This window comes from Paramormyrops kingsleyae, chromosome 3, assembly GCF_048594095.1.
Source record: "Paramormyrops kingsleyae isolate MSU_618 chromosome 3, PKINGS_0.4, whole genome shotgun sequence".
Classification (NCBI taxonomy): domain Eukaryota; kingdom Metazoa; phylum Chordata; class Actinopteri; order Osteoglossiformes; family Mormyridae; genus Paramormyrops; species Paramormyrops kingsleyae.
The window spans coordinates 2,175,472-2,202,369 of record NC_132799.1 but is presented as its reverse complement, the minus strand read 5'-3'; the positions used below and the strand labels follow the sequence as shown (position 1 = coordinate 2,202,369).

At 49.3% G+C, this 26,898-nt stretch overlaps 1 protein-coding gene across 6 annotated transcripts in view; it reads right to left on the bottom strand.

Annotated features, from left to right (window-relative positions):
- The window catches only part of LOC111855101 (uncharacterized), an 82,464-nt gene that overhangs the window by 12,265 nt on the left and 43,301 nt on the right, over positions 1 to 26,898 (bottom strand). For 5 of the 6 annotated variants that reach the window (XM_072709362.1, XM_072709360.1, XM_072709361.1 and 2 more), the window contains 31 exons: positions 26,568 to 26,603; positions 19,527 to 19,589; positions 19,394 to 19,438; positions 17,949 to 17,981; positions 16,614 to 16,652; positions 16,252 to 16,296; positions 15,720 to 15,755; positions 15,496 to 15,549; positions 14,399 to 14,452; positions 13,974 to 14,027; positions 13,535 to 13,624; positions 12,480 to 12,521; positions 12,073 to 12,150; positions 11,447 to 11,482; positions 11,176 to 11,229; positions 9,224 to 9,268; positions 9,051 to 9,092; positions 6,891 to 6,995; positions 6,572 to 6,625; positions 5,747 to 5,800; positions 5,549 to 5,602; positions 5,404 to 5,457; positions 5,139 to 5,183; positions 4,318 to 4,368; positions 4,039 to 4,083; positions 3,612 to 3,638; positions 2,102 to 2,155; positions 1,611 to 1,655; positions 1,472 to 1,516; positions 1,097 to 1,159; positions 872 to 907 (listed from right to left, as the gene is read on the bottom strand). In XM_072709362.1, coding sequence (XP_072565463.1) covers positions 872 to 907; positions 1,097 to 1,159; positions 1,472 to 1,516; positions 1,611 to 1,655; positions 2,102 to 2,155; positions 3,612 to 3,638; positions 4,039 to 4,083; positions 4,318 to 4,368; positions 5,139 to 5,183; positions 5,404 to 5,457; positions 5,549 to 5,602; positions 5,747 to 5,800; positions 6,572 to 6,625; positions 6,891 to 6,995; positions 9,051 to 9,092; positions 9,224 to 9,268; positions 11,176 to 11,229; positions 11,447 to 11,482; positions 12,073 to 12,150; positions 12,480 to 12,521; positions 13,535 to 13,624; positions 13,974 to 14,027; positions 14,399 to 14,452; positions 15,496 to 15,549; positions 15,720 to 15,755; positions 16,252 to 16,296; positions 16,614 to 16,652; positions 17,949 to 17,981; positions 19,394 to 19,438; positions 19,527 to 19,589; positions 26,568 to 26,603 — 1,578 coding nt within the window. The remainder of the gene's footprint in view (positions 1 to 871; positions 908 to 1,096; positions 1,160 to 1,471; positions 1,517 to 1,610; positions 1,656 to 2,101; positions 2,156 to 3,611; positions 3,639 to 4,038; positions 4,084 to 4,317; positions 4,369 to 5,138; positions 5,184 to 5,403; positions 5,458 to 5,548; positions 5,603 to 5,746; positions 5,801 to 6,571; positions 6,626 to 6,890; positions 6,996 to 9,050; positions 9,093 to 9,223; positions 9,269 to 11,175; positions 11,230 to 11,446; positions 11,483 to 12,072; positions 12,151 to 12,479; positions 12,522 to 13,534; positions 13,625 to 13,973; positions 14,028 to 14,398; positions 14,453 to 15,495; positions 15,550 to 15,719; positions 15,756 to 16,251; positions 16,297 to 16,613; positions 16,653 to 17,948; positions 17,982 to 19,393; positions 19,439 to 19,526; positions 19,590 to 26,567; positions 26,604 to 26,898) is intronic. The other variant, XM_072709359.1, reaches the window with a different exon arrangement.

Sequence of the window (26,898 nt, the reverse complement as noted above, 5' to 3'; positions counted from 1 at the left end):
TTAAAGTCCTCATCATGGACAGTGAGTCTTGCTTATTCTCAATCTCACAGACGGTCATTGGGGGAGGGGGGGGGGGGGTGACAAAGATACAATAGACTCCAACCACTAGATGGCACTGTTGCCCCACCAATCACCACAGCCCAGAGGTACGCGCTCTAACAAACGGGGCATGATAGGCCACAGCGGATTGGTGGATCCGTGCTGTTTAAGATGAGCGACACATTGACAGAGGCGGCAGGAATAATGACGGAGTGTCACCGAGTCGCGACTCCCGCTGCCCATTTCTCAAGAGCCAAAGTGTCACATTTATCTGTTTGCAGAGCTTTTCCCAGTAACGTTCCGCACACAAAGGGGAGATCCGTGAATATACACCGGCCATGGGGGAGGGAGGTGGAACATGAGAGGAAACAGCATGCCGGGGGAAGAAGAAGACGACAGGAGAAGAGAATCATTTCAGCAGGAGGGCTGGGCCCCAAACGGGCCCCTTCTGAAGGGCCCCTACATGGAGCGTGAAGCCGCATGGGGCCAAAGCAGCCTCACATTCTGTGCTAATATGCAGACTTTTAACATTCTGGACACCTCAGAGAGGCCAGACCGCAGCTTGCAGGCCGTGTGACGCGGCACCGGATGGGTGACCCCACTGGGCCCTTCCGAGGGGGAGGGCGCAGTCACGGGGAGCCCTTTATCAGCCAATGGGGGGAGAGAATTCTGATGTGCTGCTGAGGCCATCTGCGCTGGGGCCCACCGGGGGAGGGGAGCGGCACGCGGGCCACAGCCTCGCTGGCTGGCTTTCCTGGGGAAGGAGGGGCAGGCCGGCTCGGTGGATCCCCCCCACCCAGAGCGAAACAGTCACATGCAGCGGATTACTCACCTCGTACCCAGGAATCCCGTCCTTTCCGGGTCTTCCCTGGTGAGATGGTGCAAATGAGGGAGAGTTACTGAGCGGCCAGGAAGATTTCTGCATGCAGAAGCTCTATATTATTCAATTTAACAAGAGGAAGTTATGTGGAGGCGCAGAGCCAAAGGGAACCATGCAGCCCCCACAGCTCTGCCACACTATCACCAGCATGAGTGCGTCGATGGCAGGGGTCCTTACGGGAACGCCGTGCGGTCCCTCGGGGCCGGGAAATCCAGTCTCTCCCACCGGGCCTCGTTCCCCCTGCCAGAAGACAAACATAACCCCCCCTCCCCCTCAGTCTCCGTGGCATCCTGAGATAAGGATGGGCCTTCCCCAAATGCAGAACATGCAAATAAGGTCGATTAATTAGGCAAAGGATAGGAATTATAGTGAATCTTTAAAAAGTTAAGAAAAATCCAGCAATACTGGGAAATATTTATGAAGAGTATGACACATTCAAGCAGGAATATAAAGGGAAGGAGCTGGCTAATGATCTGTGGAGAGTACAGGTCAAAGGTGTTCAGGTTCCATGGAGTCTGGATGTGTCAGGCAGATGCCCAAACTCAGACGCACCGGTTCTCCTGGGATTCCTGGTGTTCCAGGGGCACCCAGCTTTCCCTGTGAAAGTAAGAGAGAGAAAAACGACCTTATATTAAAAACGACCATGACAAGGATAAAATGGCAGCCTGTCAGGGACAGGAGGAAGACTCACCGGCGAACCTGCGGCACCTGGAGCTCCGGGGATGCCCGGGTCTCCCTGGAAGACAGAGTAGCCGAGCTTAAGGGCTGTGTCATGACAGCATGATGCCGTGCTTAGCTTTGCACAGCTCATCATGGCTACCCCGTGTTTTTACATAAATGAGGGCTCACTGGCAAATGCAGAGCTCAGTGCAGGGCTCAGTGCAAGGCATGATGAGATATGCATTAACAGACACATTAACTCGTCAGCTGCACAATGAGCAGGTCTCCATGACAGTCTGAATGGAACAGCTTGGGCGCTGACTCAGAGCCCAATGGCCTGGGATTTGCTAAAATTAAGCCGCAAAGGCCACCGCCAAATCCTTCACGTCTGCTCGGTCCGAGGCCCACGGAACAAAGGCTCCTCGAGACCCAGAGGAAATGGGGCTCTGAGACCCATTTGGAAAGTGGCTGTGTTTATGGGGGATTAAAGACGTGTTAAGGGTTGGGTTTAGCAGTTCTTACCTTGGCACCAGGCAGCCCTTCCAGTCCTGGCAAACCCATGGGCCCCGGCTCCCCCTGCCAGAAAGACACAGGCATAGGGTTCTTCTCTGCAGACACTCTTTTTAATAGACACAGGATTCTCCTCCTTTTCAGACAAAGGGTTCTTCTCCCTCACAGACACAGGGCTCTCCTCCTTCACCGACACAGGGTTCTCCTCCCTCATAGACACAGGATTCTCCTTCCTCACAGACACAGGGTTCTCCCCCCTCACAGACACAGGGTTCTCCCCCCTCATAGACACAGGATTCTCCTTCCTCACAGACACAGGGTTCTCCCTCCTCATAGACACAGGATTTTCCTCCCTTGCAGACACAGGGTTCTCCTCCCTTACAGATGCAGGGTTCTCCTCCCTCATAGACACACGGTTCTCCTCTTTCACAGATAGATTGTTCACCTTTACTGACACAGGGATCTCCTCCCTTTCAGACACAGGGTTCTCATCCCTCACAGATACAGGGTTCTCCCCTCTCATAGACACAGAGTTTTCCACCCTCACAGACACAGGGTTCTCCTCCTTCACAGATAGATTGTTCACCTTTACTGACACAGGGACCTCCTCCCTCACAGACACAGGGTTCTCCTCCTTCACAGATAGATTGTTCACCTTTACTGACACAGGGACCTCCACCCTCACAGACAAAGGGTTCTCCTCCTTCACAGATAGATTGTTCACCTTTACTGACACAGGGACCTCCTCCCTCACAGACACAGGGTTCTCCTCCCTCACAGATACAGGGTTCTCCCCCCTCATAGACACAGGATTTTCCTCCCTTACAGACACAGGGTTCTCCTTCCTTACAGACACAGGGTTCTCCTCCTTTACAGACACAAGGTTCTCCTCCCTCACAGACACAGAGATCTCCTCTTTCACAGATAGATTGTTCACCTTTACTGACACAGGATTCTCAGGGCAGCAGCACTCCATGTTAAGGCGCTTGTACTGGGACCAGATTAACATGCGGGCAATCGTTTGTGACGCTGCTGTACGCCGACATAATTGCTGCACATGTAGATTGTCATGACTAAGCGAGTGCAGCCACAGGGCGACGGGGAGGGAAGCGGCTCAGCCGCCAGACGGATTGCGCCAATTCGGCAATGGCTGCAGAGCTGCCTGGACAATTTATTCAAATGTCAAATTAACATCCTGGGTGAAAAATTACTCTGCAACAAAACAATAAAAAAGCAATTGCTCCCACAAGGACAGAGAATTCAAGCTGATATTTCGCGAATGCCATTGTTCTGCCATTGTTCTGCCAGTGAAGACTTTGGGGAATTTTGATATTTGGGAATGCAAAGGCTCATGGGTAAATGGCGTGTGGAGAATGTGAACTTCCTGTCACGGTGAGCTGAAGCGCTTCCTGCATTCTCCTCTTTGAGTTTGTAGGAGCCTGTTTTTACATGTTGTGATGCTGGAGTTTGGATGTGTCTGAGAAACTACAACAAATGAGTCTGTAAAAGAAAAGTGACTCACGGCTCTGCCTTCATCCCCCTTGGGGCCCTGAAGAGAAAAGATGGGATAGGGTTAGTGTTAGTGTTAGCAGAAATACAGATGAGAGCAAAGACTGGGGTCTAAGCACAGGGTCAGCCATTCGTCTGGGGTTCCTGGAGCATTTTGGGGGGGGGGGGGAGGGGGGACTTTCTGGTCAAAAGCATCCAATGAGCTACATAATATGACACAAATATGTTCACACCTCTACCTCAACAAAACTGTTCCTGTGAAAGCCGATGATAAATCAAACTTTTCACTCTAAGTTAAAAATCCACCTCCAAAACGTCCCTATGAGCCAAAGACTTCTTATATACATCATATACGTGCAAAGATACCAGTTTAATCTTTTCTGCCGCTTTTCACACTGACATAAAATAGAAACGTCACCAGGAAGGGTGGGGCTGCGTACCAGGGGTCCAGGCGGTCCAGGGTTTCCCACGACGCCCCCTACAGCCTGTTGAGAGAGGAGCGTTAACCACACATGAGACCTTAACCCCTACCCAGCCCTAACCTTAACCATAAGTAACCAAACAAAATAGGACACTTCCACTTTTTTGATTGCATTCACAGATCTTTGAGGGGACCTGAAAAATGGTCCCCACAACATCAGAATAACCAGTTTTTATTACATTGTGCGGGACATTTGGTCCCCACAAAGTAATATAAACCTAATGCACACTGCTCCTACCTGCAGCTTGTATAGGCTACTCATCCCGTTGCCCTCGACGTAGGGAACACCCTACAAACACAAACACCACCATGAACAAAAGAAAATATCCAAAACGCTGTCCTCTGAGAGCCCGTGTTCCGCTCTCCACACCAAGGCTGTCAGAAACGACACAGAAATCCGTGCAAGCGATTTAAAGGTTGCGACCCCACCGCTGACTCCAGGGGAAGAACCGATGTGTTGGACAGGAGCGAGAAGCATGGGGGGGGTCTTTCATCTCCCGAAGAGGAGCTGAGCTGTGAAGGGCACTGGCTGCTGCTAATACAGGAGCTTATCTTATGCGACGGTACCAACAAAGCCCAGGATCAATCCGTTTTTCATCTCACGAGCCTGACTTACATCACACTGTCCAGTACTTACGAGGATCGCTTCCCTCGTTCCACTCCCACTGCACACTGGGGCAGTTTTCAGATTTAACACAGGATAACGCCAATGATTCTGCATCTTCATGTTAAACTTTGGCTGCTTCCTACTCAGGAGTAGAGTCCCTGTCATGGTTGACTGCTTGACACAGGAAAGTCAAAGAGCCAGAGACACTGACTTTGCTGGACCCTGAGCCACAATCAGCAGGCTCGTATCTACCAGAGCTTCCCAAGACCAAAGAAACCCCCCAGGAGGCAACAGAATCTCTGGGGAAGGGCGTGTGCTTGAGACCCCAGCAAAGCATGCAATGGACACTCAGGTGGCCTGAGAGGCAGTCAGACACTCGTCACTCCCTGCTGATGAGATGCAGCAACGCTATGAGCTGCAGGACTGAAGTTCAGCAAATGCAGAGGACTTACGGGGGGTCCTGGGAGGCCGGGTTTGCCGGGGGGGCCTTCGCCACCCTGAGAGGGACAGAGAGCACAGCATGGGGGTCCTCCATTATACCACATTGCAGCACACGTTCTCCAGCACAAACCAGAACCAGATCATCGGTCCTATTGGTAAGTCCAGTGGTAAGCTGTGCCGGGAGGCTGGCCGAGGCACTGCCTGTCGGAAAAGTGAGTCTGCCGAAGCACATGAATGTACAGTATGTATGTATATATTCGGGGCAGTATGTCTTACTCTTTCTCCCTTAGCTCCAGGCTGCCCCATTGGTCCAGGCCTTCCCATGATGCCCTAGAAAGATAAGCCTGTTTATGGGAAGTTTGAAAGCAAAATGAGGCCGCAAGGCATCAGGCCAAAGCTTCACCCAAAAGGGGGGTCTTACCGGACTTCCTGGGCGACCAGTGGGACCGGGGAATCCAGGCACTCCGGGGGTACCCTGGCGAGAACAGGGGTCACAGTAAGGGGGCGGGTTCCTTAGCAGCACTGGGGTTAGCCCACGAGCGACATAAGCATACCTGCATGATGCATGCACTCTAACGAAACACCACCCAGTGGACAGTGCACACAGACACATGCGTACCTCATCTCCCTTTTCGCCAGCAGGACCTGGGAATCCTCTTTCTCCTTTCACACCCTAGAAATGACCATGATATTCACAGGTGAGGCTCAGCTCTATGGCAGGCCCAGCCGTTGTGGAGCATTACCACTCAGTTATGTGTGCCGTTTGCTTAGGGCAGTGTTTCTCAATTCGGCCCTCAAGGACCCACAAATGGTCCATGTTTTTGCTCCCTGCGAGGGAGGGAGCAAAAATGTGGCCTTCTGGCAGGGAGCTGGGAGGCAGCAAAAACATGGCCTGTCTGGCAGGGAGCTGGGAGGGAGCAAAAATGTGGCCTTTCTGGCAGGGAGCTGGGAGGGAGCAAAAATGTGGACTGTCTGGCAGGGAGCTGGGAGGCAGTGAAAACATGGCCTGTCTGGCAGGGAGCTGGGAGGGAGCAAAAATGTGGCCTTTCTGGCAGGGAGCTGGGAGGGAGCAAAAGTGTGGACTGTCTGGCAGGGAGCTGGGAGGCAGCGAAAACATGGACCATCTGTGGGTCCCTGAGGGCCAAGTTTGGAAAAACTGGCTTAGCGTAAGAGAGAATAAAAATGAAATGTGAATAAACCGCGCCATGTAATGTGTATCAGCGGTCTTCCTGGGGGGTTTATTTCTAAGACCCAGAAAGCAACTATGCTGTCAGACACCAGGAAGCCTGCTGTGCTGTGCTATGTCAAGAGTGTTAACGTGGCAGAAACAAAGAGGCTAAACAGAGTGCAGCGTATGTGTTACTCTCAGCCCTGGCGGTCAGGCACCTCTGCTGAGCTGCCATGTGACCTGGGGGTAATTGGGGGTCAGGTGAAGGTCACCCACCTTTGGGCCCTCTTTTCCTGGGTTTCCCATGGGGCCACGCACACCTGGATCTCCCTGTCGCCACAGACACACAGAACAATGAAACTCTTGCAACTCTCACCATTTAGCAAAATGTATATTAACAACAACAATAACAACAACAACAACAATAATAATAATATAATTGACCTAGGGCTAATGCTACAAGGGCAATACAAGCTGTAGGAATAGCCAGGAAATGCTGCACAGGAAGTGCTGAGCCTCTGACAGGAAGTGCTGAGCCTCTGACAGGAAGTGCTGAGTACCTGACAGGAAGTGTGCGTCACAGAGAGGCTCTTACCTTAGGGCCCTCCATACCCTCAAGTCCGGGCTGCCCCAGGGACCCCTTCTCACCCTTCTGGCCCGGCAGGCCGGCGACCCTTTCCTGGCACAGACTGCAGGCGTTCTGCATAGGAGGGCAGAGGGAAGCACTGTCATGATGTTTTTCAGCACTGAAAGCTTACCCCCCCTGCCCCAGCTTACCCCCCTGCCCTTGTGTATTCTCATACCATCCTTGCTGGTTTTTACCAGAACATTCAGCTGCCTATGTATTTAGAGAAATTTTCTGTGACATTGCGCATCGAAGCTGTGTCAAGATTATTTCCATTGCTCTGGTGTTATTCTACAAGATGCTAATTATCAAATTAGTGTTATTATAATTAATTACATGCTTGGAGAAAGACCATCTCCATGCAATTAAAACTCTTTCTGTATGCTTTCTTGGGTGGAGAGATTTACTGACTGTCAGCCATTGAGAAATAGCAGGTCCGGGAGGGAGTGAAACACCATGTTTTGAGTGGCCCCATGCTCCCATTTACTGTGCTTCAGACTTTGCTGGTGCCGCACTCTGAAAGCAGCCTTTCACTAGGATACCACCCTGCCTAATGAATAGATGATAGCCTGGAGTGCATTCAGGAGGAGCGTTCAGAGAAAGGCCCTGCATTTCCTCGTATTGTGGACGATTAGCGAGAGACGTGTGACCGCGGTGGCTGAGGAGGGCGGTATTCAACTAAGACACGTCTCGCTAAGAGTGCTTAAGGCTGGAGATCCCTCTTTGCTCTCAAATGGCACCATTTTATCTCATTGGATGCCATTACTGTCCCAGAAGCAGCTCTGACTTTGGCGTTCCATAATCTGCTGTGAGGAAACACGTCATACATATGAAATGCATTAAAACGTATTAAAAGAACACACAAATTAAAAAAAGATTATTATGAATGAGGTTTTTTTAATAGACTCTACTGAAGGCATGATAGAGGGTTCTGGGCAAGGGCAGCAGTATCTCAAAGTGCCTATGAGGTCTCGGTGCCCTGCATCGGCTTAGAAGAGGCAGAGTCTCCCGAACGATAAAAGATCTTTCAAGGAGACGGACATGTTGCAGCTACCCCATAAAGGAGGGCTTTCCGGCCCCGGCAGATAAGAGCAGCCTGGCAGACTGCTCTCCGCTCAGTTAAAAGGCCCACCTCTATTATTCTTTCATCTTTACATCACTCTCTCAAATTCCGCCCGCTGCCGTCCTCAGCACAAAGACCATCCGTCACGAGCCGTGTGAGGTGCTGTGGCATGAGATTTAAATACGCTCTGATCTTACACTGGGTGAAGGCAGTCAGTCGTCGCCCCAGGAGTAGAGATAATGACTTACACATGGCTAAGAACTCCATGCTACTTGGTTTCATTGTTTTCTATCAGTAAATGGCATAACGAAGAATAACACTGGCCTCGGCTCTTTAGACTGGCAGTCACAGTGTCTGGTGGTCACTGCAGGGATGATCTGCAGTGAAAATGCTACACAAACAAACCACATGGAAATAAACTGGTCCAGATCAGGGCCAGTCTCGAGATATAGAGGATGAAGACACTTGCCGACCGCAGTGGAGACCGGGGGTCCTGACAGCCAAGCCGAGATGCTGGCGGCTTTGTGATATTTTAATACGCATCAACAAGTTTACAGCTGCCCAACTGTCAGACAAAACGATCGTTTACAGCAGCAATTCAGCATGAGTCCTGCAGGGGGCACCGTTGGGCTTTGGATGGGAGATCATCAAATTAGGAACTGCACGTCTCTATTAAAATTGGCATTTCATTGCATTTCCTCCAGCCTGGGAGACACACAAAGGCTGATAACTTTCCCCAGATGCAAACAAACCCTGCTTACTAAGCTGAGGCTTCACCTGCAGCCTTATTTATCTAGCTGATGTGCTCTTTAATTGTGTGAGAGAGAAAGGCTCTCCATGACTTTTCCAAGAGATTTGCAAAACAAAAACCAGGTGGGTAACAGGTATTTTGTGTCTCTTCTAATCACTGGCCCAATCACGCATGTCGAGATTCTGGTCTACCTTCCAAGGATGCTACCAAGTGTTCTGATTGGACCATCTGTCACCAGCAGTCACATGGACAGGCGACAGCGTGGGACCTTCTGTAAGCCGCATGTAGGTGAAAGGCACAGCGGATGTCACAATACCTTAAGCAAGGCACTCATATCCCGAACCATGGGCAGCGCCGTCTGGAAGGGAGGAGCAGAGCGATGACTTTTTAGCACTTGTGGCATTTTACAGAGCAGTAAAACAAAGTCTGTCTGTGTCAGACGTGTCAGGATAGTGCGTCCAGTGCGGGTTCCAGCCTCCCTGTACTCACCGGTTCACCTGGGGGACCGGGCCGGCCGTCTCTGCCAGGGGGGCCCTTAAACGGCGGAAATATAAAAAAAGAGAATGAATACAGAGTAAGGCAGCCATGCTGCCCCTCCTCAGCCAACTGCATGATGCTCAACCTCTGCGATGGCAGCAACTGGATAGCCTGACATTGGCAGGCAGGAACACAGCATCCTCCCAGTGTCCCCATAGCCAAGGGGCTGGCCACTGCACTACACGCACTGTGTTACGCTCAGATACAGGGGAACAGAAAAAAGGAACACAGCATCCTCCCAGTGTCCCCATAGCCAAGGGGCTGGCCACTGCACTACACTGACTGTGTTACGCTCAGATACGGGGGAACAGAAAAAAGGAACACAGCATCCTCCCAGTGTCCCCATAGCCAAGGGGCTGGTCACTGCACTACACGCACTGTGTTACGCTCAGATACGGGGGAACAGAAAAAAGGAACACAGCATCCTCCCAGTGTCCCCATAGCCAAGGGGCTGGTCACTGCACTACACGCACTGTGTTACGCTCAGATACGGGGGAACAGAAAAAAGGAACACAGCATCCTCCCAGTGTCCCCATAGCCAAGGGGCTGGTCACTGCACTACACGCACTGTGTTACGCTCAGATACGGGGGAACAGAAAAAAGGAACACAGCATCCTCCCAGTGTCCCCATAGCCAAGGGGCTGGCCACTGCACTACACGCACTGTGTTACGCTCAGATACGGGGGAACAGAAAAAAGGAACACAGCATCCTCCCAGTGTCCCCATAGCCAAGGGGCTGGTCACTGCACTACACGCACTGTGTTACGCTCAGATACGGGGGAACAGAAAAAAGGAACACAGCATCCTCCCAGTGTCCCCATAGCCAAGGGGCTGGCCACTGCACTACACGCACTGTGTTACGCTCAGATACGGGGGAACAGAAAAAAGGAACACAGCATCCTCCCAGTGTCCCCATAGCCAAGGGGCTGGCCACTGCACTACACGCACTGTGTTACGCTCAGATACGGGGGAACAGAAAAAAGGAACACAGCATCCTCCCAGTGTCCCCATAGCCAATTGGCTGGCCACTGCACTACACGCACTGTGTTACGCTCAGATACGGGGGAACAGAAAAAAGGAACACAGCATCCTCCCAGTGTCCCCATAGCCAAGGGGCTGGTCACTGCACTACACTGACTGTGTTACGCTCAGATACGGGGGAACAGAAAAAAGGAACACAGCATCCTCCCAGTGTCCCCATAGCCAAGGGGCTGGTCACTGCACTACACGCACTGTGTTACGCTCAGATACGGGGGAACAGAAAAAAGGAACACAGCATCCTCCCAGTGTCCCCATAGCCAAGGGGCTGGTCACTGCACTACACGCACTGTGTTACGCTCAGATACGGGGGAACAGAAAAAAGGAACACAGCATCCTCCCAGTGTCCCCATAGCCAAGGGGCTGGTCACTGCACTACACGCACTGTGTTACGCTCAGATACGGGGGAACAGAAAAAAGGAACACAGCATCCTCCCAGAGTCCCCATAGCCAAGGGGCTGGTCACTGCACTACACGCACTGTGTTACGCTCAGATACGGGGGAACAGAAAAAAGGAACACAGCATCCTCCCAGTGTCCCCATAGCCAAGGGGCTGGTCACTGCACTACACGCACTGTGTTACGCTCAGATACGGGGGAACAGAAAAAAGGAACACAGCATCCTCCCAGTGTCCCCATAGCCAAGGGGCTGGCCACTGCACTACACGCACTGTTACGCTCAGATACGGGGGAACAGAAAAAAGGACAGGTCCTGATTAAAGATAAAAGGACATGTCCTGGTTAACGAACGGGGGGTGGGGGTCCTGATTAAAGAATGAGGGGTGGGTCCTGATTAAGGAACAGGGGGGCAGGTCTTGATTGAAGAGCAGAGGGAGGGTTAGTTAGTGGAGCGCTGAGCCAACGTACCTCACGGCCCGGGGGTCCGGAAGGGCCTGGTGAGCCGGGGGCTCCTCGAGGTCCCTGAAGAACATAAGACAGAGTGTTACACACACATTCTCTCACACCGTAAGAGGGACAGACTTTAGTGACGTTTAGTGGAATAACAGTAAAGGTAAAAACTACATCTGACATATGTAACACATTACATAACTACTGTATATTCCAAAATAATCAGGTTTACCCACGTAACTCTTAAAGACTCAAGTGGATGACACGTCCGCAGAATTGTTTCACTTACCTGGATTCCTGGCTGGCCCACCGGTCCCATCGGCCCCTGTGAACAAAATGAAAGCGTGTTGCTCCCGGGATCAGGCGATTCCAGGAAGGCGATCTATTGGATAACCTTGCTACGGAGATCGATTTACACAGAGCTGAGAGGAACAGGGGTACTGAGGGCAACTTCAAAGGGGATCTTTACACTGTACAGTAGTTGGGAGCTTCTGGGCATAGACTCTGGTTCAAGCTCTGCTGTCCTATTTCTCTTGCCAGAAACGCAACCCTCTAACACTAACCTTGAAGCTAACCTGAGCAAAGGCAAGACAACCTAGGCTGCAGCAAGCAGACAGGACCATGCATGTTGTCGTCCACAGGGGAGTCACCTGTTTTTTTCCCGAAAAATGCTCAGTACCAGTGCAGCCTGTGATATGCCCGTACCGGTGATGTTCAGTACCAGTGCAGCCCGTGATGTGCCCGTACCGGTGATGCTTAGTACCAGTGTAGCCCGTGATATGCCCGTACCGGTGATGCTCAGTACCAGTGCAGCCTGCGAAGTGCCCGTACCGGTGATGCTCAGTACCAGTGCAGCCTGTGATGTGCCCGTACCGGTGATGCTCAGTACCAGTGCAGCCTGCGATACGTACATACCGGTGGTCCGGGCAGCCCTTCCCCAGGCTCGCCCTTCTCTCCGGGGTCTCCTGGCACTCCAGGAATCCCTCGTTCCCCCTGGGAAACACAGGCAGGACTGATCTGGGTGTCGGGCTCAGAATGGAGTCCTTTTCCAGGATTAGGATGCAGCACTAAAACAGCATCATCGGGTGGCTGCAGCTGTTAGCATTTTACATTGCTCATATTTCAGTCATTCAATATTAAAACAAATGGTCGCTAGTTTAATTAAAATAACATCATAGTGTTTATATTATTTCCAGCTGAATCTGAACTTGGCAGTTTTATATAATATAAAGTCATTAAGCGTTGATTTTCCAGACTGTGAAGAAAGCTTTAAAATGTTTACATTGCGGCCTGATCCAGCACGGCTCTGGGGTGCCCCCTACCTTTGGGCCTCGGGATCCTCGGGGACCCAGTGATCCCTCCCCCTGTGAGAATAAAAACACGTTGGGGGGGGGGGGTGTTATTTTGTCTCTTTTCAATCGGACATTGATGATGAACCTTGATTTGAGCTGCTTCCTGAGAGCAGGAGGGCCACACTTTGATGCCCAGAGCCCCGTAATTAACAGTGTCACAGGGAGACTGACTCACACAAACACACACACACACACAAACAAACGCACACACACCACCTTTCACTCTGGCTTCTGTTTCCAGCGAGTGCATCCTGACTTCAGGAGCCATTATATGGACTCTGAGGGCCCAGGCAAAACAAAACCCAAAACTGTCAATTTTATTGCCGTTATGTAAGTGTGAAGTCTAACTTAATAAAATCGATAACAAAGAGAATTTAATAAACACAGGTCCTTTATGTTCACTTCTGTAAAAAACAGAATAGGCAAATAAAGCAGATGTGTCACTGCAATGTGCTAAATGTAATCAGCCGCCCTCAGGGGCCCCTCCCAGCTCGGGGCCCGGGCCCCAGGGCCCACACACCTTGCCTGTGCACCACTTTGGATGCCATTAAAATGCTCATGGATATTCTTGTGTTGTGGTTGCTCAGAGTGTGGGAGTTATGGTTAGTCGCGGCAAGGTTAATGCCGGGCTCTCGTGCGGATAAGACAATTTGTGGCAGGAGCCTCGGACAAGAGACAGCTGCCCCATTAGCTGGTGGAGGGTGCTGCGCACTTGGCTTGTTAGGTGGGGAGACCCAGTGGGGCGTTTGCTCCGGTGTCCAGGACCCCGAACGCCCCACCTCAGCAAGCTGCCTCCTTGGGGTTATAAATACGATCAGTCATCACCACAGGGAGCTTCCAGGTCAGACTGTCTGCTGCTATGCTCACCCTCCAGCTAAATTATCTTATTAATGAGGGTAGAATCCTCCGGAAAAAGCACAGAGATGCTCTTTACAGACAGTGAGGGGCAAAGGGCTCAGCGGCACAGCATGTATAGATCTTCCTGTAGAACATTCATGAACCACAGCTAAATCCATGTTACTTACGAGATCACCTGGTATCCCTAATCCTGCGGTTCCGGGTTCTCCTTTGGGGCCAGGAGGACCAGGAGGGCCAGACACGCCCCCAGACTCGCCCTGAAAGGAGACCGTGGCGACTCAGCACGCGGGGGGGTGGGGGGGCACATCTCGGAGAGCTGACAGCAGTGAAACGCCTCATGTGGCTGGTGCTTCACTGCGATCTCGATTATCAGCCACCTGACACGTGGCACTGTGCAGCGTGGGAGGGGACTGCAGAAGCTCTCAGATAGCTCTTTAAAATCCCACACTGCCGTCTCACTCTCTCTCTTTAGGTGGAGTGATCCATCATTCCGGCCTTAGAGACACACATGGTTTGTAGGAACTTGGCCTATGCTGAGATATGGTGCCCATTGCAAGCCTCCCCCCATACCGTACCCAACCCCCTCCTTTTTAACACGCATCTCACCTTCTCTCCCTTGAGTCCATCCCCTCCTGGTGCTCCGGGATCTCCCGGCACGCCCTGTATGTTGTGCAGAACAGAAAACGTGCCTGTTACAGCATCCTGAGCACCTCGAGTACGTTTAACTGCTTCCCTCGACTTCATCAGGGTGGCAGACTGTCTGAACACCCCCGCGGCCCACAATCCTTTTCTTTACCCCATTTGAGCAAAAACAGATGCTCATTATGAGGAGCAGGTGCCAGGAACAGATTGGGCCCCAGCCTACATTCCTCACACACAAAGACCCAGTTCTGACTGTACCCACTAATTAATTCTCAAATTTGATTACTGATCATGTGTGTGACAATTCCCGGTTCCCCTTTCCCATTATTTGGCATGAGGTGTACGAAAGAAAGCATGGATTTCCGAATGTCGGTGACGGAGATTCATACCGGATCACCGGGAATCCCTGGGGGTCCAGGAGGGCCTGCTGTGCCTTCTTTGCCCTGAAGGAGAAAATTGCAGAGCATCACATCAGCTGAAGGAAATGCATCATCAAGGCCTTTCAGAAACCATGCCAAGGAGACCAAGCACTTAGCTCTGTCCTGACTGTCTCAGAAATTAGGTACCTGCAAAACACTGTGAAAACTGGCCCAAAACACATCCGATTCAACTTATCATTTCCCTGTCCAGAAATGTCAAATTTAAATTTTCACAAAAATAATTTCTTACTCTTTTTGCCAACCTATGCCTTGTCATTATTCTTTCAGAAATTATCCATCGCAATGCAACAATCTTTCAGTGGTTTGGCCAAAAGAAATAGTCAATTTCACCCTCAGGTTTTCTCATCAAAACCTACAAAGAAACCCCACTTAACTAGGTACTGTAACAAAATACAGAGGAGATGAAAGTGAGGCCCCCACTCATCAGGTCAGGGGGCACTCCAAAAACACTCAAGGGTAATGAACTGAGATTTTTTTGGTTTTATTTTTTGGCTTTTACCTGCCGTACCTAGTGAAATGCCCTTGATTTCATCTGAATGCTGATTCTTTACTCTGGGTTGAAAAGCACACCACTATGGATACACTTTCATGGTGTCACCCCACAGGGCACTTCTGTGTCTGGATGCTTCCCTGAACCTTAAATAATGTAAACTCATGGATAGTCATAATGGCTCGGTTTAATTTAGAATTAGATTATTATCTTCAGGCCCTGCTGCTGCCTCTGTGTTTAACCGTGCTGTTGGCTCCCTGTGTAAGTGTGCTGTGTTTTCTGTATTTCCCTGTGCTGCTAGCTCTCTTTAACTGTGCCATGCTCTCTGTATTTAACTGTGCTGCGTTCTCTATGTTTAATTATTCTGTTGGCTCTGTTTACCTCTGCCTTCGGCTCTGTTTTTAACTGTTCTGTGTTTAACTGTGCTGTGTTGTCTGTGTTTAACTGCACTGTTGACCCTGTGTTTAACTATGCTGTTGGCTCTGTGCAGTTTTCTCTGTGTTTAGATGATTATTTTCAGATTATTACAGAGGTGACTCAAACAACATGTTCATACCTCAAAGCCTGGGACCCCCACAGGACCTGGCAGCCCCATGTCACCCTTCAGCCCCTCAGGAAAGCAAAAAGAATGGGAAAAGGGCCACTTAGCATCAGCTATGCTTTACTTTGCAACCATAACACAACCTTCAATGGGACAAAGATTTGTCTTGTAGCAAGAAAGGGCAGCTCTTCCAATCAGAAACAGCTTAGCTGTAGAGCCAACACAGTTCACTAGGTTACCTTAGGGCCCTGTAATCCTTGAATGCCTGCTTCACCCTGTCAGGAAAAATCATGAATGAAAAATCAGAAGAATGCAATCCAGCAGCATCAAGCATGGGCTGAGCAGGCAGTTTACTTATATATACAGAGCTGCAGACATGAATGCTGCCGGCCTACTGGACCATTTAACTGCCTGTTTCTAATGGGGAGCAACGTTTCTTTTCTGCTCTGATGTCAACATGAAGAGCTCTCAGATGGTGATTTATCACTTATTAATTAAATCAGCCCACTAGCTAACCTTATAGGGTGTAAATTTAATACAGGAGAATCAGAAGCTGTACTTTTGGCTCAGTGTTTAACTGTGCTGCTTGTTCTGTGTTTAACTGTGCTGTGTTCTCCCTGTTTAACTGTGGTGCATTCTCTGTGTTTAACTGTGCTGCGTTCTCTGTGTTTAATTGTGCTGCTGGGTCTGTGTTTAACTGTGCCATTGGCTCTGTGTTTAATTGTGCTGTTGGGTCTCTGTTTAACTGGGCTGCTTGCTCCGTGTTTATACCTGATCCCCTTTCTCTCCTTTCTGTCCCTGGTCTCCAGTTTCACCCTGAAAGCACAGACAGCATATTTAGCATGCAGAGATCCTAAAAATGGGGCCAATTTTTAATAAATGCGGTGGTGAATCAGAGCTCACTCTAAGAAAAACAGGTTGTAAAGTGCATTTTCCAGCTCACATTTTACAGGCAATTTAGAGTCACTAATCTATCTGAAGCGTGTGGACACTGAAGGACCCGGAAGGAGCCTGCTGTAAGGCCACAGACAGCAAGGGCCGGATCCCAAGCATACCAGCCAGAGCCGGCATTATGAGTCATACAGGTATGATGGGCATTCTATCCAATGAGGAGTGTTAATGTCGACACATACGGGCAGAGGGAGGTGTCTCAAGCCATGTGCAGTCATCACCTGGGGGGGGGAAACAAAAGGGACAGGCAGTCTTATCCCCTGCGTCACACTGATTGGTAAGTGGAGAACATATCCCAAGCAATGGGGGTGGTGCCAGGGGCGGGTCTGATGATTACTGCTCTGTGGTTGTGGTTGAGACTGGTGAGCTTTGGGGTATCAAACACTTTAGATTAAGTGGAACCACAGGGGATGTTAGATTCACAGTGCTACTGAGGCCTATGACAGTGGAGACCAGCCCTGAATGTAGCTGCGGGGGGCTCCATTTGGACACCAGGGCCAATGAAAAATAATCAGTAGGGTGTCACTTGAACATGGCAAAAATGCATCAGCGTTTGAGTAAACATCAGAAGCAGGTGTTTAAATTTAAGTTGGGGGCTTAATTTGACTGTTATGGAAAATAAATGACTTGACGCAAACGCAGGTGAAACAATCAGCCTCACGCAGTCTGTGTCATTTCAAGCCGCAGTGGTGAAATCCTGCGGTGAGAGGCCCGCCGGGGCCATTGGGCCGCAACAAAGACGGCAAAGCTGGCTTGCTGAGCGGGCGCTCCATGTCGCAATAAGTGGAGGCTTTCGTTTAATAAAAGAGCAGAGTTTTACAGCTACTGCTCCAAAAATATGATAATGGTAACAAGGGTTTTCCTGCCCCTGCTGACAGCCTGACTGTCTCCCCGCCCCTGTGTGCTTTTACAAGGAACGCAACATTTAAAATGTGAACATTTATGGTGGCCAAGCCTCTCTGGGGCATCTAATTTCTTCAGGAAAACAACGTTTGCAGTCAGGGAGCACCCACACAGACCTGAACACCAACACCCACACACTAAGCTGACACAACACCTGCAGTAACCTGAACACCGACACAGACCTGAACACCAACACCCACACACTAAGCTGACACAACACCTGCAGTAACCTGAACACCGACACCCACACAGACCTGAACACCAACACCCACACACTAAGCTGACACAACACCTGCAGTAACCTGAACACCGACACAGACCTGAACACCAACACCCACACACTAAGCTGACACAACACCTGCAATAACCTGAACACCAACACCCACACACTAACCTGACACAACACCTGCAGTAACCTGAACTCTGACACCCACACAGACCTGAACACCAACACTCACACAAACACTCACTGGTTTCTTGTTTCGCTGAGATCTGAATGAGGTACAGCTCATCTCGAGATTGTCCTCAGTCGTCTGTTTCGCACTGTCTGTACTGTCACAGCACTTCCTACCTCACATCACGCACACGGAATCGGAGCCACCACATACGCTTACCGGGCCAGGAGGTCCTTGGGGTCCTACTTCTCCCTGGTAAACAGAGAAACACACAGAGAAGCACACACCTTAAAAACACTCTCCTTGACTGATATCGGAGCTGAACAAAAACAAAGATGGCATCAGGGAGGTGGACTGTTCACTGTCTGGGGCCTAGGTGGCCATTAGAACCTTCCAGATCACTTTGACTGGACCTAAAAGCCCTTTCCACATGATTTGTATGGAATGTAATAGCGCCCCTCAAAGGTGACTGATAGAGCAGTGATGCTGTTTTTAGGAGTTTGGTTGCACAATAAACTGCTCAGACAAATTAAGTGCAGATTTCTGCTCTTAGAGGTTTGCATCGTGTCCCTCCATCCCCGCAAGAGCTGATCTTGTTTATTCAGATGATCCTAGATATTCAAATCAATGTACTGTATATAATTGCATCTCCAAATGGGTTACCCACTGACTTTACTGGAATATAAAAACACAACTGAAAGAGTACAAATTAAAACCTGACGACCGGATGTGTGGTTAATTGACCAGCCTTTATTTGAAGTGTTTTTATTTAATGAGATTCCGAAAACTCAAGCACGACACAAAGTAGCTTTCGGGACTGAGGTGTCTGTCCATCAGCTAAAGATACACTAAACAAAAAGGGTCTGAATAGAGACTGGTCAGCTTTTTAAAATGACTTACTTCACAATGCTTTTCTCCAAGGTGATGCATGTTTTTGTGAAAGCAGGTCAAACAGTCCTTAGAGCAGTTAGAGTTAAAGGCCTAACCCAGCAGTGAAACCATTCTGCCGAGTCTAGGATTTGGACTTTCTGATCACAGGAGCTGCTTCCAAACCTGCTGAGCCACACACTGTCCCTTAGTTTGACACCAGCATTGACCCTAACGAGCCCCGTCGCTGCCCACAAGAGGGCGCTGTACACTTTCCCAACTCATTCATCTTCAGCCAAGTTCAGTGGACGTGGCCAGCTAGGCCATGGATATCCCACTGCCCTCCCATGCCCACACCAAGAAGTATGCATTTACAGACCAGCAGGGGGAGCCCATGGTCTGTTCCCTTGAGACAACGGGGCTAAATTTTCCCTGACGTCCTGGTTGCCTCACTGGGGTTGGACTGGTTGGATAACTGTGAACTGTGGGTAATGCATTATTTTTATGCATTAAATAGTGATTTATGACATCGTCTTTACGCCTCGTTCCTTCCCAAACCCTCTTCAGAGCTCATCTTGGTTTTCTGTCACTGTGCTCTGCTACGAGCCGTGTCTCTTTATGCTGCATAGGCGTAGCTCACTTTTTACACGCTCAACAGATCTTCCTCATTACTGAGTACCAAATATCATCATCGTAGAGAGACTGCTGATTCTGCTTACTGAACAAACTAATAACCGCATATCCTACACCTCCATGTCTGCTGTGCGGTTTTCATCGCAGGCCGGACCGCAGCTCACCTTCTCTCCTTTTAGCCCACTGGCTCCTTCTTTTCCAGGAAGACCCTACAGAGAGATGGAAGAGATTTCCTGATGAACAGACTGCAAAAGCGCTTGCTTAGAGGAGGAGCAGAGGTGGCTGGGAGGTACGCACAGGGTCCCCTCTCTGTCCTATTTCTCCATCCTTTCCTGGGGAACCAGGGTCTCCTTTCTCTCCCTGCAGAAAGACACACAGGCAGACATGGTGGTGAGTGACAGGATCAACACAGACCGGTGAGGCCAGAGGAGTGGATGCATTACGTGGGCTGTGTGTAAGTCATGTGGGCTTGGGAGAGGTCATGTGGACTGTGGTCTGTGGACTGTGATCAGTCATGTGGGCTTGGGGATAGGTCATGTGGACTGTGGTCTGTGGACTGTGATCAGTCATGTGGGCTTGGGAGAGGTCATGTGGACTGTGGTCTGTGGACTGTGATCAGTCATGTGGGCTTGGGAGAGGTCATGTGGACTGTGGTCTGTGGACTGTGATCAGTCATGTGGGCTTGGGAGAGGTCATGTGGACTGTGGTCTGTGGACTGTGATCAGTCATGTGGGCTTGGGGATAGGTCAGGTGGACTGTGGTCTGTGGACTGTGATCAGTCATGTGGGCTTGGGAGAGGTCATGTGGACTGTGATCAGTCATGTGGGCTTGGGAGAGGTCATGTGGACTGTGGTCTGTGGACTGTGATCAGTCATGTGGGCTTGGGAGAGGTCATGTGGGCTGTGGTCTGTGGACTGTGATCAGTCATGTGGGCTTGGGAGAGGTCATGTGGACTGTGGTCTGTGGACTGTGATCAGTCATGTGGGCTTGGGGATAGGTCAGGTGGACTGTGGTCTGTGGACTGTGATCAGTCATGTGGGCTTGGGAGAGGTCATGTGGACTGTGATCAGTCATGTGGGCTTGGGGATAGGTCAGGTGGACTGTGGTCTGTGGACTGTGATCAGTCATGTGGGCTTGGGAGAGGTCATGTGAACTGTGATCAGTCATGTGGGCTTGGGAGAGGTCATGTGGACTGTGGTCTGTGGACTGTGATCAGTCATGTGGGCTTGGAGATAGGTCAGGTGGACTGTGGTCAGTCATATGAGCTTGGGGATAGGTCAGGTGGACTGTGGACAGGTCATGGGGGTACAGGGATAGGTCATGTGAGCTTGGGGACTGGGTTAAGCCTGACTTCACACGGAACAACACCGAAAGCACAAAGTTTTGAACAGCGAAGGGTTCTCCGAAGAAAACATCACGGCCTGACAGATGAAACTTCTCACGGACTGAAGGTTGTGGCTGTGCGTTTAACTTAACAGAATAGCAGCATGTTAAGGAGCCTCACCCTCCCACTGACCCTCAGTGACTCTCCGTCCTACATGACATGGTTTCCTGTGGCATCCTAGACGATCTGCTGGATCCGCACTTGGACTTAGTTCCAGCGAGGTTCTCTTTGAATTATTTATGCAACTGTTTCTGATGTCAGGCTCTAAAGAATGTTCTGCTTGGCTCCTGTCTCACCTATGTTACTGGTCACGCGTGGAAGCTCAGCCTGGTGGCACCTGAACCCAGGCTGGCTCCCTGACAGCTGTAAGTCGGTGATGGAGGACCTGCATTACTTGTATGTTTCTTTGGACAGAAGCATCTGCTAAACAAGAGTAAATGTGAACAAAAGGACACATTTATTCTATGCTTAGCACAGATAAGCTCACTGATAGACAGATACGTTATTGCTTAATGCACACCATCTGCGCACCATCGCTGTGAAGTAACATGTGCAAAAGTCAGCCTGAATCATGGATAATGATTAGCTATGTGCAGTGTTGGGCATGGTTCTGCCAATCCGCTAATTGGCAAAGCTAACTTTTTTGTTAGCAGATTAGCATTTCTGCTAACTCTGACAACCATTAGCTTCTGCTAAATTTAGTTCCGCAAACTGTAAATCCATTAATTTTTCGCAGATGAATAAAGTTTAAATGTTCAAAAAACGTTTGTATATCCTAAAATCACACATATTTGTTCTGGTCTGTTGTGAGTGTGTCTGCAAGTCTATCTGGAATACCGTTGGCTGACTATGTGTAAACACAAGACGCGATTGGTCGATAACTTGTCATATGTAAGGTAGTCTGGACTAAGTGTAAGTGGACAAAGATAAAGTTTAGGGTACCCTAAACTAAGCTGAAAACTGGGGCCTGTATCACGAAGCTGGATTTCTTGCTTAGTTGCATAACTTGTTGAATCTCAGGTACCCTAGTTAAGATCGACTTCATCTTCATTCACTTACATTTATCCCAGACTACCTTAAATATGATAAGCTATCTGGCTAAACAAGAAATCCTGCTTCGGCCCCTGGTTATTTTCCTATATTTTCCAGGTTCTGATTGACAGAGCTATACATCAATGAAGAGCTGAGACCCTCCTTCCTAGTTCTGGGTAAACAGCGCCATGTTTGTAGTCTCCAGTGGCTTCACTGAGGGCAAAAGGTCAGCATGAGCCATACACAGAATAGGACTCCTCTGAAAAAACCCTTCAATTTTGCAAAGGGAATATCATTGAAGGAAAATGTATTCTGGAGACTCTACAGAATCCAGTCATCCCCAGTTGGGTAAGTCCTACAGATCCCCAGGTAATCACTACAGAATCCAGTGATCCCAGTTGGGTAAGTCCTAAATACCCCCAGGTAATCACTACAGAATCCAGTGATCCTCAGTTGGGTAAGTCCTAAATACCCCCAGGTAATCACTACAGAATCCAGTGATCCCCAGTTGGGTAAGTCCTAAATACCCCCAGGTAATCACTACAGAATCCAGTGATCCCCAGTTGGGTAAGTCCTAAATATCCCCAGCTAATCACTCCAGCCCTGCATAACTTAATTGCTAAGCAGGTTAGAATTTCAGCTCTCTATGTTTGTATGTTTTTAAGGGTTTCAGGGCCCAAAACAAAACTGAAGCTAAACTCATATAATAAATGTTAGCGGTTATCATTAGCTTCCGCAAATTTTTTTTTGTGGTTTATCGGTTTAGCATTATTGAATTAAACTTAGTAGTTAGATTAACGGCTATCAAAGCTAACTTTTTGGTTAGCTGCCGACCACTACTGGATATTAGGTGCATGTGCAGTGCAGATACCAGAATTGCCTGAAGTGCAGCCCCTCTAGTGCCACACGGGGGCTTTTCAGCCCAGATGAGCAAAAAAAAAAAGAGGGGAAAAGCAGAGCAGACACAAGAGAAAGCAGCCTGATGGAGGCTCCCAGGGCGGGAAGCCAGTCCTGCTGCATGCAAGCACATTTAAATGCAAATCAGGGAAGTGCCACAGCCACACTGCAACAGGCAATCTGAGGCCTTCTTTCAGGTTTGCAATGGCTGACAACAAAATCGCCATCAAATCTTTCCAAAGAATGAGAGAATGTAGATAATTAGGTGGTTTCAACTGAAAGGCAGCCCTGGGGTAGGGGGGGGCATGTCAACATCGTGGTGAATGACTGCGTGCAATGGATGTTTCGGAACCTGGGAACACTTATCAGCTGTGCTCTCTCTCTGTCCCCGCAGACGGCGTGACGCTGGGGACAGGCCTGGCAGTCAGTGTGATGGGACACAGGCCCACCTTCGGGTTAATGGCGAATGTAAACACGCCCTTGTGACGGAGACCAGTGCATCACCTTTATTTAAAGACCCCTTAAACAAACCACCTCGCCAGCATGTCCATGGCGTGTCCCAGGACGACACGGGCTGTACGATGGAACCATGACACTCAGAAATAACAATAAAGGAGAAGAAGCGTACGGGAATTCCCCAGTGCGCTTCTGCGTAAAGCCTTCTGTCACGATCAATTCATGGCGGCTGGACGTGTTCTCAAACCTACGGGGAACCTTCCTCAACAGCCAGGCTCATTCTGGGCAGAGACCTGCATCCCTGGGCCCACTGGTTACTTCAGAAGACCAGGAGGAGTTCTCGTTGTGGTCAGCTCTGCACTTTCACTGCTAGTGACCCACTACAGTGGATGGACTGAATGCATGCGGTCCAGGTCAACAGCATTAAATCTGTTTGTATTTCACAAAATGGCATCACTGTATTTCAGTCCTTGCTTCTCTGTGTGAAGGCAGCCCTTAAATAAAGCTGCTCTTAACCTTTCAGCCTGCGGTGCTACAGAGTACCTTCATTCCTAAGGTCAGACTATATGCACTGAAAACAGTAAAACTCCCCTTCATTGGCCAGTCAACCTGCAGAGCTGATTAACTATAGGCTATGAAAACAGTAAGAGTCACCTTCATTGGCCATTCAACCTGCAAAGCTGATTGACTACATGTGATGAAAACAGTAAGAGTCACCTTCATTGGCCAGTAAAGCTGAATGGGGCCAAAACCTTCAAAATGCCCAGAATAACTATCCCTCATTTAAAATATACATTTAAACCCTTCAGTTAAACAATCATATCAAAATGTACAATAATTTCTATGAAACATGAAGCCGGCTCATGTTGAGTGATTAGGATAATTGCAACTGACTGGGATTATTCTTGTTTAAAGCCTCGTCTACATGAGAATTAATGACTGTATGCTGTGGCACTGGCATCCACACAAACCGCCAGTACAAACCCTGATCTTTGAGGCCCTTCTTGGTAAAAGTAATGAAACAGTTGAGTTTCTCCTTCAGATGAAGTTAGCCACTTTTATCATGTGACCGATCAGTGACCCGTCTATTCCCAGGCTTCCCAGCAGCCCCGCACACGGTCAGACTGGTTCATACGGTGCAGTACGATGTGTGGCTTGGTGGGTTAAAATGCTGTGCCTTTGATTAGAACGTCGCTAGTTCAGATTAGAGCTTAGATCGGGCCCAAAAAATTAAACCCGACCCTACCCGAGCCCGTGCACCTTGTGTCCGAGCCCGACCCGGTCCGACACATTAACTGTAATTATGAGCCCGAGCCCGATTTAAACCCGACTATTTTTTAATACGTGAGCCGTTGTAACAGACGTTCTCAACTACAATTCTAAGTTGTTTGAACTACAGAAATTAGTTTAGATTTATCTTAATGAAAAATGCAACAAGGACGAAGCATGTAAACTGCATTGTTTGTTTATTCAGAATGGATTTTTGAGACACGTTTAGAAGAAAAGCACGTTTTCACTTATCCAGTTCGCTTGCTGCTGGAACCAGTTTGTGTGCTCGGCATCGAACTTTAAGTAAAGGGTTAAGAAAAAGGTTAAATCCTTCCGTAAGCAGCCAACGAGGTATGTGTTAATTAAGTTTTAGTTAAGTTTGTTGTATTTAGCCATGTAAATGTAAATGCTAACTGAGGTTCGTGTTAACTGTATATGAATTCTCTAAGCTGTCTTTATTGTTATTTATGTTTATATTTCATTTGAATTTCAATGTTTGTTAGCTAATATTGTAAGTAAATGTGCTTGATTTTGTGTTTCCGTATCTGTATTTAGTTCTCACGTCTGCCATGATGGTGATAATAACGAAGCCACTGTCTTTCGAATAAACCGTCGGCTCAGTTAAATGCAAAGGACTCTTGTGCTCGTGTCTTACGGGAGGGAGCTACATTTATAATTATGGCATAGCTCTCCACCCAATTAGGCTAATTAAGTAATGATTTAAAAAAAAAAAACCACACACAAATGCTTGATCATGGCCCCGCCCGGCCCGGCCCGGCCCGGCCCGAAGATAGTGGCACGGGTCGGGTCGGGTCGGGTCTGGGCTCGGGCTCGGGCAGAGAATCTAAACTCTAGTTCAGATCCCAGGGCCGGTAGGGTGATGTCACTGTTGGTCCCCTGATCAAGCCCCTTAGCTGTCCCAGGGACCATCTGACCCTGCCTTCTCATAATGGACGACGGTATTGAAGAATGGTACAGTGCCAATGGTACAGTGCCAGGGCAGGACCCACATTTCTGGGAAGTCACATCCGCAGCACCAGCCTTCACTGATCTTCCTGCTGCTCCAAAGCTCTTGCACCTTCTTCTACTGCCCCCATCTTCACCTCAGGGCATCCACAGATGCCCCCACAGCACCGTCTCATATATTCGCGATCTAACAGACCTGCCGTTCTCTGGCTGAATTAAATGTGTCTCAGACTGCAGGTTAAAACGCCTTTCTTCAGTTACAGTTTTTCTTCAGTTTTTGAGGCCAAAAACACAAATCTTACAATAATGAAGCTGAGCTGCATGACATTATGGACTGGGTTGCTAGCTCCATTAAAGGGACGGTGCTTAAAGGGACGTCGGGACTCCCTAATGGACTCCTACCAGTCAGACCCCCTCTAATTGTCAGCTTGAATCTTTTCTTTCTTCCCAGCAATAAAACATCCACTTGGCCTTTAAATGTTAGCTGGTTTTGTCACAGTTGAAGTCACTTGTGACGCCAGACCACACAGTATATTAACATTACAATTACAGTAATTTAGAAAGTGAGCATGAGACAAAGGCCCAGCTTAATTACCTAATTACACTGTGGCCCCACTCAGCCCAGCAGTCAACCATCCTAAAGCTCGTCACCTTTGTTTCCCGTTCATTTACTGCATAGAGGTTCATCATCTTCTGGAAAGTTCCAAACTTTTAGTAATAAACAGGTGAGCAAAAATGAGTGGGCATCGCCCAGAACTGAAGAACTGACCAACACAGCGGCTTCTGGGTCGTGGGACTACAGGAGTCATGGGGGACCCAGTGCATTCAGTATACAGAGTGATCCCATAGCAAAAGAGGGGCAGGATCCTTCGACATCCACTTCACACACACAGAGCTGGAGCCCCAGGAGATTTACGGAAATGCCAGCGTTTAGGAACGTAACGACTGCATGGCAGGCAGCGGGAACACTGGGCCTGGGGCCCGGTGCAGTGTGAAGGGCCATGGCCAAGGCGGGCAGCCCTCCAGTGGCCCTGACGTGCCCTGTACGCATGAGAAGACGTGCCATCTACCCGTTGGGAACCAGAGGAAGGGACAAGCGCTCGTTACCACCGCAGGACGGCAGTACCGAGGGATACGGGGATCTCACACACACACATGCACACAGAAAAGCACGCAAAGGCTGTCAACAGCCTTGCCACCATCAACCTGAACCGAAAAGCTATTTAAAGGCTAAATACCTTCCTGTGTCAGAGTAAGGGTGGCTCACTTCATAACAGACACGGAGAAAGACGAAGCAGCCTGCATTTAGGTGGAATCCCGCCTAAGCGTCTTACCTTAATCTCCGTTCCTTTGGAAGATCCTGGGAGACCCTATAATTAAAAGATAAAAAGGCACACAATCACACACACATCCAAGAGGATTACTCTTTGATCTCACACAAGTGCTGCCTCCTAGTCTGAAGCAGGCTAATTTGTTTATTTCAGTTACTGTCAGCGGACGGCTAAAAGCATGGCAACGGCTTTGAGGGTCTCAGTTGACCTGATCCAGCGCAGTTAGGAATCAGAGCCAGCAGACCTGCTCTCCCTCTAACACCCTACTGCACTGTGCTGACGTCACCATGCCGACCCTGCGCACCAAAATGTTTATGTTTATGGATGATTTGCA